Source organism: Capra hircus, chromosome 19, assembly GCF_001704415.2.
Source record: "Capra hircus breed San Clemente chromosome 19, ASM170441v1, whole genome shotgun sequence".
In the NCBI taxonomy this organism is placed as follows: domain Eukaryota; kingdom Metazoa; phylum Chordata; class Mammalia; order Artiodactyla; family Bovidae; genus Capra; species Capra hircus.
The window spans coordinates 25,465,057-25,484,750 of NC_030826.1; the positions used below are offsets into that span (position 1 = coordinate 25,465,057).

At 53.0% G+C, this 19,694-nt stretch overlaps 1 protein-coding gene across 3 annotated transcripts in view; it reads right to left on the reverse strand.

Moving 5' to 3' along the window:
- The window catches only part of WSCD1 (WSC domain containing 1), a 44,713-nt gene continuing 27,211 nt past the window's right edge, over positions 2,193–19,694 (reverse strand). For 2 of the 3 annotated variants that reach the window (XM_018064457.1, XM_018064456.1), the window contains exons 6-9: positions 9,569–9,728; positions 8,405–8,569; positions 4,884–5,084; positions 2,194–3,321 (exon numbers count right to left, since the gene is read on the reverse strand). In XM_018064457.1, coding sequence (XP_017919946.1) covers positions 2,969–3,321; positions 4,884–5,084; positions 8,405–8,569; positions 9,569–9,728 — 879 coding nt within the window. In that variant the 3' untranslated portion in view covers positions 2,194–2,968. Of the gene's footprint in view, positions 3,322–4,883; positions 5,085–8,404; positions 8,570–9,568; positions 9,729–19,694 lie in introns of all 3 variants that reach the window. The other variant, XM_018064455.1, reaches the window with a different exon arrangement.

The following is a 19,694-nucleotide window of genomic DNA, read 5'->3' on the forward strand; positions in this document are numbered from 1 at the left end:
CTTCTCAGGAGCTGCGGGGGTGGGGGGGGTGGTGACTGCTGAGAACCATTAGCACATGGGGCCTTAACATCTTACTCACCCAACGTCCAGGATCAGGTACCGAGGTTCAGGTATCTTGCCAGGTGGACTGACTCAACACAATGCATCCCGATCCCAACATTCCACTTATCTACATCCCTGGCTAAGGTGCACAGTAAATTTCAAGGCTATCTGAGCAAGTGGCCCTCCACCTGAAGGAGAGAGGGTCTCTGGGTACAGCAGGGAACAGTCTCATCATCTATCAGGAAGAACAGGCTGGGACCACTGTTCTCCTGAGCCCTGGGGTGGTGGGGGAAGCCCAGGGGGCCATGCCCTGGCTGTGGTCCTAGTTGGTCCTCCAGCCCCTCCACTGCTCTTTTCAGACTCCTTGACATTTGAGTCTTCTCCCCAAAGATTGTCTGCGTAGCCAGGAGAGTAAGGGTCACTGCCAGGGAGCCAGTCTCTGGACTGGCTTCCCTCTCCTCCATCACTCAGGGCTGCAATCTCCTTTGAGATTCTAGGTTCACTTTGGGATGCAGGTATTCCCTGGGCCCCCTTCCAAGGCAGGGTGAAAACTCCTGGTGGATTTCAACTGCTCCTACTACTCAGGAGAATCAGCCTCATCAGGGCTCATCGCATACTTGATCCTTGAGCCATGCTGTATCAATAATTACTTATCAAGGCCCTGGAGTTTCCAGCCTTGAGCTGAGCCCCAGCAATGCTTTAGGAGGATCTAAAATGGCCTCAGTATCTGTGTGGGTTTGGGGAAGACTCAAAAATAACTTGGAGGCCACCAGGAATGGATGCTCAAGGCCATTCATTAAAAATTGAAGGCTAGGGAGGCTTCCCTCTGAGGAAGGGCCTCTCCTCCAGGGCCCTCAGCTCTGCCTGCCCCCACTGGGGTGCTGTCAGTTCCAGATCTCCAGCCAGGGAGCGGATGGTCCCACATTCCCATGCCCGGCTTTCCCAAACCCCTCACACTGCTTTCTTCCGCTAATGCAGAGGTCAGACCAGCAGGCCCAGCCCAGGCCTGGAGAAGCTGCAAAGGGACTCAGGGGCTTGCCCAAGTTCAAGCCCATCCACCTTTCTCCCTCACAGGGGTCAGTGTGTGGCCAAGCTCTCAACAGCCCTCCCTGGGTCCCACTTGTCCTGGGCTGTGCTCCCAGCTTCACCTCACCCTCTAGACTTCAGCCCCCTGATCTCTGCAGCCCCATTTCTGAGCCCAAGATGTGTAGTGAAGGGTGACCCAGGAAGGTAATTAGCATCAGCACCCCTCCCCCTCCCAGGCTGAGCACTAGCTGGCAGTGAGGAGAGTCCTTTTCTCTGTCCCCTCCTCTGTCCTCACCCACCCACTCCCACCTTCTTCCTGCACAGACTCAGAGGCATGCACCCACACCCACTCACCTGTTCTCAAAACACACAAGGGTTTTTCCAAGCCTCTGAGCCTTCGAGCGTGCTATTCCCGCTGCTTCAGTTCCCCTTCCCCTTCGCTCCACTGGAATAATTTCTACAGATTCCTCAGGACCAGTTCAAAGCCGTTGCAATGCATTCTCTGACCCCCACACCCAGCACACACACTCCTCTCTTGCTGGGTTTCTCACTCCCCTCCCCCAGCCCCTCTAGGCCCTGAGCTGTGAAGAGGAGGCCATCTCCTCAGGGGGCCTGCAAGCTCATACACAGCAGTGCCGGTAGCACCGGCTTCCCATATCCCCGAGTGGGAAAGATGTCAGTGTCACAAAAGCAGAGACACAGGGTGTGACAAAAAGACCCAGTGACAGGAAGTGGAGGGTGAATAACAGAGAACCGAGAGGGCTGGCGGGTAGGGGTCAGGCAGAAGCTGCAGCCGTGGCCTCTCCCCCCAGGGTCTTGATGGGCCATGCCGCCCCCCACTTCCTCATGACCAGGAGTGGGGGGATCCTGCGGAGAGCTGTCAAGATGGGTGGGGCAACCAGCCCAGTGGCCCCCAAGACTCATCTCTCCTGGGTCTGGCCAGTCCAAGCGCCCCCCTCCATTGGCACTGCTGGCATATAGCCCTCTCCTGGAAGCCCAGCCCCCTCCCACCCAACCCGCCACCCCCACCCCTGGTCTCCTCACCCCTACACCCTGCTTCTGGGATAAGGCGTGAGTCCCCAGCTTTACAGGGAGAGTCGGAGAAAGAAGCCAAACAAGGAGGCGCCAATTCAAGGAGTGCTGATATTGGATGGGGCAGCGGGGGGTGCACTCCTGAGGTGGGGGTGTCTGCGGGCAGCTCTGCTCTGCCCGTATCGCCAGCAGCCCCTCCAAGGAGAGGGGAGAGGCTGGACTACAGAGCCGGTCACAACACCACACACACTGGGGGATACAGACGTGCGCTCAGGGCTGCCTGGCCCAGCGGCCACAGACTGTGAGCCCATCTCCAGGCCAGGGTCCTGGCTCCTCGGGGCACTAAGCCCACCCAGCCCAGCATCCTGCAGTCAAAGCCCCTGAGCAGCAAGCCTGCACTGGGCTGGCGACAGGAAACCCCGGGTCCCTGAGAACTCGGGGTGCACATGTGTGTCAGTGTGTCAGAGACAGACAGGCAGCCCCTGGGAACACATAACCTGGCATCTGCATGCCTGCACTGACGTTTGTGTTTGCAAGTCTGAGAATGTCAGGCACGCCCAGGGTGGTGGCTTAGGCGCATTAACGGGACACTGTGAGCGGAGCGTGGCAGGTCTAAGCGGGTCTGGCAAGGAGTGTGTGTCTCTTTGCATCTGTCCTGTGACATCGGGTCTGCTGACCGGGAGTCAGGCCCCGGTGTCCCTATTTGGCAGGGACACAGCCCCAGGGCGGGCCTCTGTGCAGGTGGCACAGGCCCCTCCCCTGAGCATCCCAGGGAGGCAGCGGCAGGCGAGCGTCCCAGCAAGCACGTGCTCAGCCCCGTGGAGGCGGCTGGCTCCCGGTGGGGCGGGCAGAGCAGGCCGGGAGTCTATCATCTGGGCACGTACTCCCGGGGCAACCCGGCCCAGTTGTGGTCGCGCAGGGCCTGATCCACCGTCCGGATGTAGCCGTTAATCAAGTCCTTCATCTCGGGGGTGAAGGGCTCGGGGTCGTGCGGGCGCCGGCCGCGCCGCCGGAAGCTGCCCTCCTTGTTGTTCTCCACGCACAGCAGGCGCTCCTCACTCACGGACACGTTGAGGAAGGCCACCATCTCCCGCAGCGTGGGCACCAGGCTGCGCCTCAGCTCCTCGTAGTGAACCACCAGTAGTCGCTTGCCATATTTAAGCCAGTCTAGCACGTGTGAGGACCACCACGATGCGTAGCTGTTGACAAAGTCTGGCCACTCTGTATAGAAAAGAAGGGGCACCATGTCAGAGCCTGGCCGGGTGGGCCTGGGGCCTCCCCTCCTGGGGGCCAGGATGCTCCATCCCCCTCTGCCTGGGACCAACCTGCCTGGATCCGCCCACCAAAGAAGGATCTCGTGAGGGGGACAGTTACTATGAGGCTGGGCTCTGAAGAGCCCCAAGCCTGCCTGGGAGATGTGACCTTGGGTCTGCCTTCCCCTAGCAGTTTCCTTGGAAACACACAAGACTCATGGGGTCTGAGTGTTCCAAGAACTGGTTCTCCCTCTGATGGACCTTGACCTCTGTGACCATCCCTGGACAGGAAGAGCCCAGGGTCTCAGGCCTATGGGACACAGCGGAATTAGACAAGCAAGGCTGGGCATCTCTATTGAGATGACCCTCAGTTCACCTTGATGTTGCCTTGGCAACTGTGCACAGCATCCAGTCTGGGTGATGGGGGCTGAGCAGTGTGTGAGGGCAGATGCTGGGCAGGCTGGGTTTCCTGTCCCAGGTGCTCCTATGCAGCTACATGGGGTGCATAATTGATGCTTATTGATACATGGGTGTGATCGCCGGTTTAACCATTGATGTACAACAAGGCAAGGGTTGGAGCTGCAATCTTGGACAGATGATCTGGTCCATGAGATTTTTTTTCCAGCAAATTTAGAAAGTCGGTGCCCCCACCACCCCCTGCCTCAGTAGAGAGAAGGGTGCCAGTATCAAGAATCACCCCCAACAAAATAAGCTTCCATAACTGGGTTGTTGCTCTGTGCTCAGTCACTCAGCCATATTTGACCCTTGTGACTCCATGGACTGTAGCCCACCAGGCTCCCCTGTCCATGGAATTTTCCAGGCAAGAATACTGGAGTGGGTTGCCATTTCCTCCTCCAGGGGATCTTCCCTACCCAGGGACTGAACACTTGTCTCTTGCGTCTCCTGAACTGGCAGGTGGATTCTTTACCACTAGCGCCACTCTGCGATGCTGTGGGAAGCATTTGCTTTCTTTGATCTTCTTAACGACCCTAAGAGGTAGGGGCTATAGGGTTTTAAGGTGAGAAAAGCAAGGCTCAGAAGACAGGGTCTGCAGCTTGCCTGGGGTCACTGGACTAGTAAGAGGCCCAGGAGGGATCAGAGCTCAGCCTGCCTGCTGGCTCAAAGGGAATCAGAGGGAGGCAGAAATAGCTGGAGAGGGGAGTGGCCTAGGGGGAGGGTGTCAGGGAATGGGGAGAACACCCACCAGCCTCAGCTGATCACACAGGGACAGAAGCAGGAGCCTGCCCAGCCTCGTTTCTCACCACACCACCCACTCTGCTGGACACAGCTGTATTTCTGACAGCTTCGTTTTGTATCACTCACCACCCTGACTTGTGTCTCTCTAATCCATTACCCAAAGTTTAGACTGTGTGGCCACCTTGAGGGTGGCAATCGTGACCCCTTTAGCCAACCCCTGGCACCTCGCTCAGTGCCTGGTACACAGTAGGACTTCGGTTACTATGTGTTAGCAGATGACTCCGGGAATAAAGAGGCAGCCCGTCCCCTGCCCTGCTGGCCCCTTCAGCTCACCTTTGCTCTTCCAGTTGCGGTCAGCTGCGTAGCCCAGGTGCCCGGCACATTTCCTGTTGAACTCAGCCACCAGGGACCTGTACGGGTTTCGGATGAGCAGGATAGCCGAGTCGAACATCTCAATCTCCCTCCTGCCACTCTCGTGGGTCTTCACGCAGATGGTACGCCGGCTGCGCCAGTGGTCCTTCTCGCCCTTGAACCCTGCCCATTCAAGGGCGAGAAAGGCATCATGGAGACCCCACTGCCACAGTGGCAGACAGGTGTGAACACTAACCTGTGCCCCCAGGGAGAGCCGACACTGGTGGGCACTGAGGGGCCACTGGGGCGGCCTCTAACCACAGGGCCTGAGCCTGCCCAAAAGACAGTGAGCGAGGGAGGCATCTAAGTGGGAAAAGATAGCATCTGCAAGAAAAAGCAGATCGGGCACCTCCTGTGGGAGCCGGAAGTCAGGAGGCAGAGGCCTGATGATGCACCCATTTGGGCTCCTTCATGGCTATTTCACATGAGCGTTGCAGAGAGCCTGATGAATGAACCATGGCTGCAGGCTCAGAGTGGGTATGTGACTTGCTCAAGATCACACAGCACCACAGCATCAGAGCCAGGGCTCTCTCCATGTGGCTTTGTGTGTCCCTGGGAGGCCTTTGCCATCTACCCACCTTCCCACGGAGTGGGCGGGATCCCCATCAACAGGCTCAAGGGCAGTCAGCAACTGTAGCCCCACCCTCTGACCTTATGTCCTGTAACTGAACTCCAATCTTGCATCCTCGGAGACTCTCCCCAGCCCTACATAGCGTCATGCATTTATCAACAAAGATCATCGTGTGCCCACGCCGTGCTGAACTTTATGTCATGGATAAAGGGGTAAGACTCAGAGCCTGTCTTTAAGCTTATAGTCTATTCGGGGGAGGGCAGGTGGTTCAGTGGTAAAGAATCTCTCTCCAGGAGACTCGGGTTTAACTCCTGGGATGGGAAGCTCCCCCGGAGAAGGAAATCGCAACCCGCTCCAGTATTCTTGCCTGGAGAATCCCATGGGCAGTGGAGCCTGGCAGACTATAGTCCATGGGGTCATAAGGAGTTGGACACAACTTAGAGAAAAAATAACAACAGCAGCTATTTGGGGGACAGCCCAAGTGTATGTAATACAGAGGATAGGGGCTTATGGGGACAAAGAGTAGAGGGACCAGTTTGGGAGTGTGGTGGGAGGTAATAGAAGGCTTCCTGCAAAGATGTCCCCTGAAGCTAATCTCCTGGCCAAATCCCAATGTAGCCCATGCCATCAGCTCTGGGGACACACTCTATAAATGTACATGAGTTGGTCTTCAGCTCTTGGAAACATAAAGGATTCTCACCCCCACCCCCATGAATGGCTTGGAAGCATCCATATCTACAGCCAGCAGCGAGGGAGTCTTTGATGCCTGGAAAATCAAGTCTCTTTTGAATCTGAAAGTCTGGGGTCATCAGATGAAACTCAACATATGTTTTCAAGCTCATCTCTGCCATGGGCCAAACACCAAAAGTCTTTGCTTTGATTCATTCTGTCAAACAGCTGGGAAGTTCCAGGAAAGAATGAGTCAATCCATGGGCCGAGGAAGCATGCGAGCTGGTCTTTGATACCCTGAGACCCAGGGTGTCTTTTGTAGTATCTTAGCCTAATTCAGCAGTGACCACTTTTCCTTATAACTCAGACCAGGCTCACCCATGACAGGTTTGGTGTTTGGGCACTGGAGTTGCCTTGAGAATTTCATGTGTGCATGTGTGTGTTCATTGCTCTGACAGTGCTCGTGACCTGCGGCTATACCTAACCAGTCCCGTAAGGCTAAAAGATGCACCCAGGTATCTCTAGAGCCATTCAGAGACAGTGTCACTGCAACCCTTGATACCTGGCTATTGAGCCACTGGGTCACTTAGCCATGTGTCGACCAAGTCAGCCAGTCTGAATAAGGTAAAGGCCTTCTGGATGAATATGGTGGGCAGCTACAGCCTGTACGCAATAGGTGGTTCCCAGGGGACGAGACCAGAGTGAGCAGGACCACAGTCTTCATCTGGCTACTTTGCCTATCGGTGCTGTAACACTCAAGGCTCCCAAGGATGAGCTTTCCTGGTGGCTCAGTGGTAAAGAATCCGCCTGCCAATGCAGGAGACACAGGTTTGATCCCCAGTTCAGGAAGATTCCAAGTGCCACGGAGCAACTAAGCCCGTGACCACAACCACTGAGCCCAAGTGCCCTAGAGCTCATGCCCTGCAACAAGAGAAGCCACTGCGATGAGAAGTCCTTGCACCACAACTAGAGAGTAGCCCCTGCTCGCCACTAGGGAAAAGTGTGCAGCAACAAAGACCCAGTACACCCAAAAATAAACAAATAAATAAATGCATAAAAAGAAAACCACCCATCAAGCTTTGTGCTACATAATACTAATAAATAAACATGAGTTCAAAAAAAATTTTTTTTTAAAGACTCCCAACTATGATGAGACTGGGTTATATGGACACCCTTGGCTTTTTTACCAACCAGATCAAGACTGCTGTGGGTAATCACAGAACCTTAGGAACTTTCTATTTTCTCTAAGAGGTTACTGATAGGATCCTCTTTCCCTAAACCAAACTCTGAGCTAAGAATCCCAGAGAAACTGTTGTAACACCTGACAACAGAGAAATCTATTTCACCAAATATGTATCCCACTTGGCTTATCTGAGGTTCTTAGTCTTAAACAGTGCACAGATTTGAGCCGTTTTAACGTTCATTTACTTGACATAATGAGGCCTCTTATTTCTACAAGAGAAATATTAGAAATCATTAAACTCTTGAAGATTTTTGGACCTAGTTTTAAGAAACAGTATTTTGATAAGCTACATTTACCTCGGGGGGGAAAAAATGAACAGATGAAGTCAGTTTCCCCTAATTATTGAGGGCTGTAAAAATTAAGGAAAATTTAAAAAATGTTTATTGAGAGGGAATCTAAGTGACTAGGCTTTCCCTTTGAATCCATATCAGATCTTGTGAATTTCCTCTCAAAGTGCGGTCCTAGAGCTGACTGCTTCAGCATCACACAGGAGCTTGTTAGAAATGCCAGTTCCTAGGCCCCATCTCAGATTAATCAAGTCATACTCTCTTGGTGGCAGGGTGGGTACAAACCAGGAATCTATGTTGAATTAATAAGCCCTCAATGTATTGCTTAGGGCTTCCCAGGTGGCTCAGTGGTACAGAATCTGCCTGCCAATGAGGAGATATAGGAGACGCCAGTTCGAGCCCTGGGTTGGGAAGATACCCTGGAGGAGGAAATGGCTACCCACTCCAGTATTCTTGCCTGGAAAATTCCATGGACAGAGGAGCCTGGCAGGCAACAGTCCCTGGGGTCGCACAGAGTCGGATGTGACTTAGCGACTGAGCATGCACAAGGTGATGTTGACACCCATTCAAGAGTGAGAAGCACAGCTCTGGTGCTCCGAGGCGGACCCGGGCTGCAGAGGCTGGGGTCTGGGCCTGAGAGCTGCCTCCTCCCTTCCCGGCAGCCCTCGCTCACCTTTGTTGTAGAGAGTTCCATCGAAGTAGTAGCTCCCTGTATAGAAGCCGGTGGCATGCTCGATGAGGTGCCGCGCCCATGTGTTCCCGGCTCCGGGGAAGCTCGACAGAGCCACGAACACCTTGGATTTGGTGGGCAGGAACCTCCGGTCTGTGCATCGAGTGTCTGAAAGTCCAGAAGTCATCTCAGGGTTCCCCATTTCCACTGTGACTCCCAGACTCACAGCCCGACTCCTCTTGGCAGGAAGTACAGACCCAAGCCCCCCATTTAATGGAATGGGAAAACTGAGGCTCAAAGAGGGGAAGGGATTTGCCACCTGGCCCTTGGCTGCACGGGTCTGTGGCTGGCCAGAGAGAGCCACAGTGATGACGAGCCCTCCCATTGGACGAGTCTAGTGGAAATCGGTGCCCTGAGGGTGCCCACCTTGTCTTTCAAGCGGTCACAGCCGAACCCTCCTGGCCCAGCTCAGATAATTCCAGACTCTGCAGGGGAGGGGGGTTGGGGGTCGTGGCCAGGCAAAACAACGTCACACACCAGGTAGAGCAGCAAGGAATCAGGATTCAGAACTTCCGGTGTTAGTCTCTGTGCCCCCTCTTTCTGGGAGGCCCTCCAGGGCTGTGTCAGGGGCACATAGAACCCTCAGGTGAAAGTCTCCCAAGGCCCCAGGGCTGTGCGGGTTACCATAGGTGTTTGATAAAGGTGACAATGACCTTCCCCACCTCCTCTTCTCATCAGCCCCTAAGATCAGCTGGGGCAGACCTGCTTCTCAGAGAAGGAAGAAGCTGGGGTCTGGGTACAGCCCGGGTGACTCACTGGTCCCCAGGTACAGGCTGGCTCAGGGATGTCCCAGCAGCCACTGTGCTCCCATGTCACCCAGCCCCACCACCTTGCCATGTTATCCCTCTGGACCCTGCCTCTTCTGCTCTTCCTCAAACCACCTTCATCCCCAGAGTCAGATAAAAGTCAGGTGCTCTTCACACCGATCCCTGCATCCTCTGTCCAGCCTCCAGGGATGGCGGAGGCCTCTCCGTTCACATTATCCCAAGAGAGGACCACCCACCAAGATGCCTTCCCCATCCCGGGACCATATACTCAGTCCAGACTCCCAGACCAAGTACAGAAGGAGAGCCCTGCATGCCAGGTCACCTCTGGGGTGGAACTCACCCTGCACAGGGGTCTGGTAGACCTCGCAGTACTCCGCCAGCCTCTGGGCCTCAGACTCCTGGCCACACAGTGAGCTGTCCACGGCATCCCGCAGGTTGAACTGGGGCGTGGAGTAAGCACAGTAGCACTCCCATCCCCGGAGGATGGCCAAGGGGAACTCCTGCCGGGGAGGAGAAAAAGAGATGTGTCTCCAGTGAATGGTGAAAGCAAGGTCCACGCGCCCACTGTTCAGGCACTGGGGTGATCTCTGCGGATGTCCTGCCAGCTGCTTGGGATCAACATGGGTATCTATCCGTCCTTTCAGGGCCGGGCACTGAGGCCAAATCCGGGGAGACAAAGCTCAACAAGATGGGACTCTGCCCTACAGCAGCTCACTGCTGGCCAGTGACAAGCCTATAGTTAACACCAGAGTGCAAATGGTGCTTGTAGGAGGGGGACTGGATCTGAGATCTTGGAGATGTCACGAGTGCTGGGGAGGGAACAGCACTCCAGGTCAGGGAGTCACATGAACGCACATGTGCAGGGGTGAGAATGGGCTGGAGAAGCCCACCCAAGGGCAGCTTAGTGAGGTGCTCAGCATCTTTAACCAACAGACTGTGGAATTCCTGCCAGCCCTCCCTGGAGAGAGACGACCTAACCCCTCTTTCTGCAGTCCTGCTTTGGGGTGGTGGGCAGGGTGGATGACAGTTTCCCACACAGCATCTCTTCAGGACAGGAGGGGTGGACAAGGGCAGGCCTTGATTGCTCTGAGCTGATCCACTCAATGGGGACTTGCTAAAATCTGCCAGAGTTAGGAGAAGGACAAGTGGCTCCTCACAGCCTTTATTTATTTTTTAATATTTATATATGTGGCTGCACTGGTTCTTAGTTGCCATATGTGGGATCTTTAGTTGCAGCATGTGGGATCTAGTTCCCTGACCAGGGATCGAACCTGGGCCTCGTTCATTGGGAGCACGGAGTCTCAGCCACTGGACCACCAGGGAAGTCCCACCTGGAAGTCTTTTACATACATTTTCGTGGTTCCCTCTGAGCAGGAGGCTGCACCCACCACACAGCGGTGAGAGCTGGGGCACTGGTCTCCAGAAAGCCTGAATGTGAATTCAGGTTCACAGGCTGGGTACCTTTGAACCTCTCTGAATGTCACCATTGAACAAAGGTAATAAAACCCACCTTGCACATCCGTTGTGAAAACTAGATGTGCGTGTGCGCTCAGTAGATTCAGTTGTGTCCGTCTCTGCAACTATGGACTATAGCCTGCCAGGCTCCTCTGTCCATGGGATTTCTCCAGGCAAGAATACTGGAGTGGGTTGCCATTCCCTCTTCCAGGGGATTTTCCCAACCCAGGGACTGAACCTGAGTCTCCTGCGTCTCTTGCATTGCAGGCAGATTCTTTACCCACTGAGCCACCTGGGAAGCCCGAAAACTAGATGCTGCTGCTGCTAAGTCGCTTCACTCGTGTCCGACTCTGTGCGACCCCATAGATGGCAGCCCACTAGGCTCCTCTGTCCCTGGGATTCTCCAGGCAAGAACGCTGGAGTAGGTTGCCATTTCCTTCTCCAATGCATGAAAGTGAAAAGTGAAAGTGAGGTCACTCAGTCATGTCCGACTCTTAGCGACCCTATGGACTGCAGCCTACCAGGCTCCTCCGTCCATGGGATTTTCCAGGCAAGAGTGCTGGAGTGGGTTGCATTGCCTTCTCCAGAAAACTAGATGAGAAAGGTCCAAATTGCCCAACACTGGGCCTTGCACGCAGTGGGTATTCTCACAGAGGAATGGGCCATCCTCTGCCTCCTTCCCCCAGTCCTGTGGGCATCAGCCAAGGCTCGCTCAACAGTTCCTCCACCCATCTCTCCCACACCTATTACTTGAACACCTACTGTGTACAGGGCACCAAGTACCAGGACACTCAGCCTCATTTCTACTCTGCTTCTCTGGTGGTTCTTGCAGACAATGAGTGATTCGAGTCCCCGCCCCTCCCCCAGGCAGAGAGATGAGAGGAGTCTATTGAGTATGTGCAAAGGAGGCAGTGGGCGGAGAGAACTTCTCACTGCTTGGGGAAACGCTGAACAAACCTTTTTATTTTTTGCCCACAGCAAAAATTTCATAAATAAATAAATAAAGGAAAATCAATAGCGTTTTCTGAGCGTGGCTTGGCAGAGCCAAGGATCTTGACACTCAGAAAAGACAATGGATGGTGTCCCAGCCAGGGAGGGTGATGCAGAGCCTGGGGGTGGGGCATTCCCTTAGGAGGAAGGGGGAGGGGAGGTTCCCCCCTGTGAGAACACCCCAGGGTGTTCTCCTGGACACAGGGGTGTTGTTCCCTCAGGTGCCTTGCAGCCCCCATGAAGGCCCCTCCCCACCTCCCACCTCCTCTGTCAGCCTCAGGGGAGGCTTTGCCTCTGCGAGAATGTGCCCAGAATTTTACCTGGGGCCAAGCCCACATCTCCTTCTTAGGGTTCCTGCCACGTGGGGACAGGAGACAGGATACTTTCACTATTCTTACACACCCCTACATACACACACACACACACACACACACACACACGCTCACACAGCCTGCTTCCAGAGTTCAGTGCTTCGTCTTGCACTAGAAAAGCTCTTCAACATTCTATGAGATCGTAAGCAAGTCACCTCCATTTTTGAAACCTTAGCTTCTCCATCTGTAAAATGGACACATCCCTTGAGTTGTCCTGCCTGGAGGAGTCACAGGATCTTATTTCTCTCCCTCTGATCCACCACAAGGACCAATGTGACTGGGACACCTATCCCCTCATGCTTTTTCTGGATGAGGCGTGAGTTGAGGATTTTCTCATGGATGGGAGGCTGGAGGCAAGCAGTCACTCTGGGTGTCCACGAGTTCATGTCCAGGGGCACCAGCAAGGAAGCACCGGGTAGGAGAGAAAGCATCATGTTTGCGTTCCAACAGACCTGGACTCGAATCCCAGGGCAACAGTTGAGTATCTGTGTGACCCTGGGCCAGTACCCGGGCCCATTCAAGTCTCAGTTGTCTCATGGGTCATCAGAGGGCAATAATATTAATGCCACAGAGTGTAGGGAGGTGGAGGGAAGACGATGCATAAAAAGGACCCAGCATACAGTAGGTGCTCGCCTACTCCTAGCTCTTAAGACCTTTCATCATAGAGGTAGGCCGCAGACCACCCTGCAGACACTCAGAACATGTGAGAGTCTGGTTCCTAAAATTCCCACTTTGGCTCCCCCTCCAAGGCCTCAAAAGCTCAGGATCAAGCAAAGGTTGGAAGCCCCTCTCCCAAGCAGCACTTGTGGTCCTTAGCCATTTTATGGGGGGCGGGGGGGGGAGTGTGATTGCTTTACAATGTTGCATTAGTTTCTGCTGTACAACAAAGCGAACCTGCTACAAGTATACACACAATCCCCCCCCATGGACCTCCCTCCCCCCACACTCCATCCCACCCATCCAGGTCATCACACAGCACCAAGCTGAGCTTCCGGTGCTTTCTCACAGGCTCCCACTAGCTGTTTTACACACGGTATTGGATACGTCAATCCCCATCTCCCAGTTCATCCCACCCCCGTCTTCCCCCGCTGTGTCCGCAAGTCCGTTCTCTGCATCTGTCTGTGTCTCTATTCCTGCCCTGCAAATGGGCTCATCTGTCCCATTTCTCTTCATCAGTCACATAAAGAAAAGAACTGCTTTGAGGACTCAGTGGCCCCAACAGGGCCCTAACCCCGGAACCAGGATCCCCTTGGCCACAGCTGCCGTTGCTGTCAGAGCTGCCGTGACATCCAGCCCCGGCACCTGGGGCCGCTGGGCTTGCCAAGAGAGGACAATAGCCTGACAAGCCCCATCAGTATCTGTGACTAGACTCCACCCGCCCCGAGGCCCTCGTGTCATTTCTCAACAGAAAGCGAATCTGTGTCCTGACCCTCAATCAGAAGGCCGCTGGCTTTCTGGAAGCCAGCTCTCCTGCTGCTGTGAGTTAGTGAAAAGCCATCACAAGAACTGCGACCTCCGGCCTCTCTCACTGCCATCCATCCTCTCCCGCAAAGCCCTCATCCCCCCTCATCCCAGACTGACACCTTCATCACAGCGAGCGGCGGAAAGCAGCAGCCCGGGTACCACCCGGCAGCAGAGTGCACCCCGCGCTGTGCATCTGTGTTCCTGCTCTTCTGAAGACACTGGCTGGATTGTGTCCTCTAAACTTCCCATATTGACGCCCTCACCCCCAATACTTCAGAATATGACTGGATGTGGAGACAGGGCCCTTCAAGAGGCAATGAGGTTAAAATGGGACCATTAGGATGGGCCCCCATCCAGTCTGACTGGTGTTATAAGAAGGGATTAAGACCCAGACACACAGAGACGGAGTGATGCCACGGAAATGAAGGCCATCAGCGAGCTAGAGAGACAGGCCTCGGAAGAACTCAACTCTGCCAACACCTTGATCTTGGACTTCTAGCCTTCAGAACTCAGAGAAAATAAATTTCCATTGTTTATGCCACTTGGCAGTCTGTGGAACTCAGTTATGGCAGCCGAGCAGGTCACTTCCTGTGCCCTCTGCCTGGACTGTCCTTTCCCAGACACCCTCATGGTTTTCCCCCTCGCTTTCTATAAGACCTCTTCCGTGAGGCCTTCCAGGGCCACCCCACTTCAAGCTGCAAATCCCTCCTGCCATCACCAAGACATGCCATAACCCTTCACTGTGCTGTCTGCTTTTTTTCATGCATGTAACTTGCCTCAGCAGAATGCTCTGGCCTCCTCTCAGTTCATCCTGCCCTCTCCTTCTCCCATCCTGCCCCACAAGCCCTTTCTCTGCATCTGTGTCTCTATTCCTGCCCTGTAAGTAGGTCCATCATGATTTGCCATATATACACTATCATGTGTTAAACAGATGGCTGGTGGGAAACTGCTGTGTAGTACAGGGGTCTCAGCTCTGTGCTCTGTGATGGCCTAGAGTGGTGGAACGGGAGTAGGGTGGGAGGGAGGTTCAGGAGGGAGGGGATATATGTATACATAGAGCTGATTTATGTTATTGTACAGCAGGAATTAACACAGCACTGTAAGGCAATTAGACTCCAACTGAAAAAAAAATCAGACGGTAAATATTAAAAATAACAGTTTGTCAATGAAAAAAAAAAGAATGCTCTGACCTTCTTGTACCACCCAGCCTGTTTGATGAATGGTTATCAGGACCCACAGCACCTCCCTCCCACCAGTTTCCTTGGCCCCTTCCCACTCATCTCTCCCTCCCTCCTCCTAATCTGATTCCCATCACCACAGATGAGTTTTGTCTGTTCTAGAATAGCCTATAAATAGAATCCCTCAGCACATATGTTTGTGAGTCTGGCTCCTTTCAGGAAAAAAAAAATAGTTTTTAAGTCCACGCATGTTGTTTTATCTGGCAGCAGATTGCTCCTTTATATCGCTGAGTATTATTCCATGTGTAGACATAACAGTTTGTGGATTCATTCACTTGATGGACCCCTGGGCTGCTTCCAGTTTTACCTGTTATGAATCTTGCTGCTATAAACATTCCTGGACAAGAATTTCAGTGGATACACATCTTCATTTCCCACGGGAAAATACATACGGATGTAAGGTCTCCGCTTTCTTCTCCTCCACAGCCTTGTCATCATTCAGGATACTATTTCACTTATTTCACCTGGTTTACTATCTGTCTTTGGGGCTTCCCTGGTGGCTCAGATGGGGAAGACTCTGCCTGCAATGTGGGAGACCCAGGTTCAATTCCTGGGTCAGGAAGATCCCCTGGAGAAGGGAATGGCTACCCACTCCAGTATTCTTGCCTGGAGAATTGCATGGACAGAGGAGGCTGGCAGGCTACACTCCATGGGAGCACAAAGAGTCAGACACAACTGAATCACACACACACACACACACACACACACAGAGTCTGCCTTTACCCACGAGAATGTAAGCTGAGATTTTTTTTGAGTGCCTGGCATGCTTTGCTGCATTCTCAGTACCTAGAACAGTATTGACACCATGGTGGATGCTTAATGAATGTTGGATAGAGGAACCAAGGAATAAATGAATGAACATCCTTTCCAGATCTCAATTCCCCCCAAAGTTGTTGGCAATACACCTTGACATGAGCCTTCTGTGGGTCACTTGTGTCCCGGGCGTGAGTAAAGAGAAGAAAGTCTGCTCCATCTAAGCAAACCCTCTCTGACAACAGGAACCCCAGGGGGCTCTGCCATCCTGAGACTCCTGTTCAGACAAGAATCTCAGCCACATGGTAAAGAAACAAAAACAAAAAGTCTGCTCGTTGGCCTGGCTTTGTCTCCCTCCCTGGTGGTAGTCTCTGATGTTGAGGCCTCAGGAGCCTGTATTCCTCGGCTGCCCCCACCAGTGACCCGAACCTTTTTGCTTCCTTGAGTGGATTAAACCGTCAAGTTTCCGGGTGTTTGCAGAGCAACGGGAGAGCTGCAGACAGTAATGTGGTTTTATTTACAACATAACCTCTTCAGCAACATCACTGGATTCTGAAAACACAGAACAATTTTCAGCCCCTTGGGGATTTCCAAGACAGGATTTCCATAAAAATTAAATATTGATGAATCTTATCTCTCTGCCGACCTCCTTGCTTCCTGTACCTCCACCCCAAGCTCCAGTGAGAGACAAAGAGACTGAGAGACAGACAGAACACGTGCACAGAGAGAAAGAAGAGGAGAAAATGAACCAAGAAAGCAAGGCAGAAAAATGGGAGCACAGACGTGGCACTGTTTCAAGCAGATGAGGGGCTCAAAAGGGAGCTGGCTCAGCCTGTGTCCGAGGGCAGGGGGGATATACATTCTCATCCTGGTACTTCCTCTACAACTTGAGGCTGGGTGCCCTCGGATGGGAGCTCGGGTGTGGGCTGGGGCTGTGGTGTGGGTGGGCATTCAGCTTAGAGCCAGGTCATGACATGGCCAGGGCTGGGCTCTCCAAGTGGTGGGGCATGATGCGTGCTCAGTCCTGTCTGACTCTTTGCAACTCTATAGACTGTCGCCCGCCAGGCTCCTCTGTCGGTGGGATTCTCCAGGCAAGAATATTGCAGTGGGTTGCCATTTCCTCCCCCATGGGATCTTCTGCACCCAGGGATCGAGCCTGTGTCTCTTGTGTCTCTTGCATTGGCAGGTGGATTCTTTACCATTGTGCCACCTGGGAATCCCTGGGTGGGGTGGGAATCCATTTGCAAAGGCTTGGCCGTGGCCAAGGGGTCAAGGAGTGGACCTTCCGCCAGGCAAGGAGTGAGGCCCCGAGCAGCACCCCCTCTGGGATCTCCTCTCCTGCATCCTTGCTCCTCTCTAGGCATCTTTCTCAGGATCTCTAGGATTACACAGCATCACCCCAAACTTCAGAGACAAGAGCTTCCGGTTTCAGAAGGGGAAACTGAGGCTTGGAGGCAGCTTGAAGGAAGCCCACAACAACCTCAGACCGTCAGGGTATGTGAGTGGGAGCAGAGGCCAGCCTTCCAGACTCCTAGCCCAGGGCTTTGCCATACACCACACTTGACCTCTGGGAGGCAAACACGTGAAGGCAGTAGATTTGTGATGAAATCCATGAACCAGCGTGGAGGTTGGCTTTGACCAGTCTCTCGCCTCCAGAGGCAGAACTGGGTAACATTCAAAACACAAAAAGGAGCGGAGATGCCCATGGAGGGAGATGGGGGGTGAGGGCGTTGACTTTTGCTTTCAGGCAAAGGTCAGATTGAATGTAAACCTACTGATCCTGGAACTGAGAGCATGTTTCCCTCTGACCTGAATGCAGGTGTGCAGCTGTGTGGTTTGGGGAGGCAGTTATGGGAAGTGGACCCAGTTCAAGGCTTGTCATAAGGAATCCCAGGCTTTGCCATGCCCTCCTCCAGGGCATCTTCTACACCCAGGGATAGAGCCCATGTCTCTTATGTCTCCTGCATTGGCAGGCAGGTTCTTTACCACTAGCGCCACTTGGAAGCCCCAGGAATCCCAGGCTTTGAATCCATTTACATGAATGTCAACAAACTATTGGGCAGTGTGAGCCTTGATTTTATCATCTGTAAAAGGGGGGGCATAGTTTAATGATTAAGGGTTCTGGTATGAATTTAAATTCAGACAGATGGAGTCTTGACTTCTCTAGCTATAAGGGGATTTGTGGATGGAGTGAAATACAGTCATCTCTTGGTATCTGCAGGGAATGGGTTCCAGAACCCACTGCTGATAACAAAATCCTCGGCTCCTCAAGACTGTGGTTCTACGTCCACGGATTCAACCAGTGGCTGATGATGTAAACTGTGGTATCTTTTCACTGAAAAAAAATCTATGTATCAGTGGACAAGTACAGTTCCAACCATGTTCTTCAAGGAGCAACCATACTATTAAGGTGTCTTTCAGAGAGTAGATTCTCGGCAGACTGGTTGGTCTGAGTCTGGGGGAGGCTAACATATGGGGTGGCGGTGGGGGCACTGGGCCATCTCCCTGTATCCACTCTTCTCCACTGGAAGCACTGCCTCACTAGTCCCCTTCCATGTCTCCAGCCTCAAAGGCGCCACCTCAAGATAGCTTGGGGCAAACATTAAAGTGTCCCCTTGGGCGATGGCTCTCCACAGACTGGAGCCCCAGACAGCAGACAGAGGTACTAATTCACAAAACCCAGACCCGTACAGACCCAATCCCTGGCAGAGATGTGAAATTTCATGCCCAGTGGAGGGAATGGGGCCACACAGGATGGACTGCATCTATCAAGATCCAAGGGGATTTGGTCAGGCCACCGCCCAGCAGAGAACAAGTAGGCTCAGAGTTAATCTGTGCCTTTCCATCACACAGGCGGCTGGGTTAGTGCCTCCATTAAATGGACAAGGGAAAAAACCTCAGAAGATACATCGATGGGAAAACATCCAGGTGGTTACTATTCTGTATGCAGAACTCACACACCCCAAAAGAGGCTAAAAGGGGACAGGCGGAAAGGATAACACCTCTCCCTGCAATGCCTTTCTCGGTAGAACTACTAGCAGTCACTGGGAGAACAAGCCTCAGATCACAAGGCTTAATAGCTGAAGCTTCACACGTTAGTAACCTATTTACAGATGGTGCTGGATTTCACACATCAGCCCTGCCGTGGAACACACTCTCCCATAAAGGGCCTGTCTACTTGTGCACCAATACGGGGCTTCAAAATTAATGACCCCTCACCCGAATGGGCAGCACTGCAAACAGCTCAGCTCATTCTCACCTCCTGTCCAAATGAAGGAGGTGACAGGATCCAGAGGACTGAGAATGAGCAGGTTTTCTTCCAGCTCTGACACGATCGCAGAAAATTAGACAAGATCATTTTACTGTGTTTAAAAACACATTTACATGGGTCAAGTTGCTCTTGTTGGCAGACAGTCAGATCATTAAGATGCTGATGTGGCCCAAAATGTTCTTTCCTTGTCAAACTACATTCTGGGAGCTCCCCAAATCCACTGTAACTAACTAGCAAAGAAAAAAAAAAAATAACCACAGAGATTTTTATCGGGAGCCACAAATAAACCTCAGATGGTGCTCAAAACTGGGGCATGGCACAAGGAAGGCACCCCCTCTTTTCCTGCTTTTGTGCCCCACCTCTGGCATCTGCTGCTCCTGGCGCCCCTGCCCAGTCAGCCCTAATTAAGCCTGTAGCCCCCACTCCCCGATTTAGCTGTGCCCCATTTAACATTCTGCTGTGAGCATTTCCATCATAAAAGACTTTGAAAACACTTTCAATGGCTGTATTACAGTCCACTGTATGGCCGTGGCATCACGTAACCATTCCCACATTGCAGTACATCTATCTGAGCTTGTCTAGAAGCCAAATTAGGATGAGATGAAGCTGCAACTGGGACGTCTCTGCAGCCTTGGTTGCTGCTGGCCTTTCTGGAGAGGAAGTGCTTGGCACTCCAGGCAGGAAAGCACAGCCAGAAATCCCCAAATTCACCTCTCTCTCTCACCCTCCACAACAAGGAGAGGACAAAGAAAACCCTTCCGGCAAATAGAACCATGACCCCTGCAGGCCTCAACTTCTGACTGATCCTGCATCTACCAGACCTCAGGGCTGGAGGTGGAATTTGCTCCTTCATCCTCCCTAAATAGTTGTAGAAGATAATCGATCACTAGGATTCAGACACATGGCAAATGTGAGCTGGGTCTC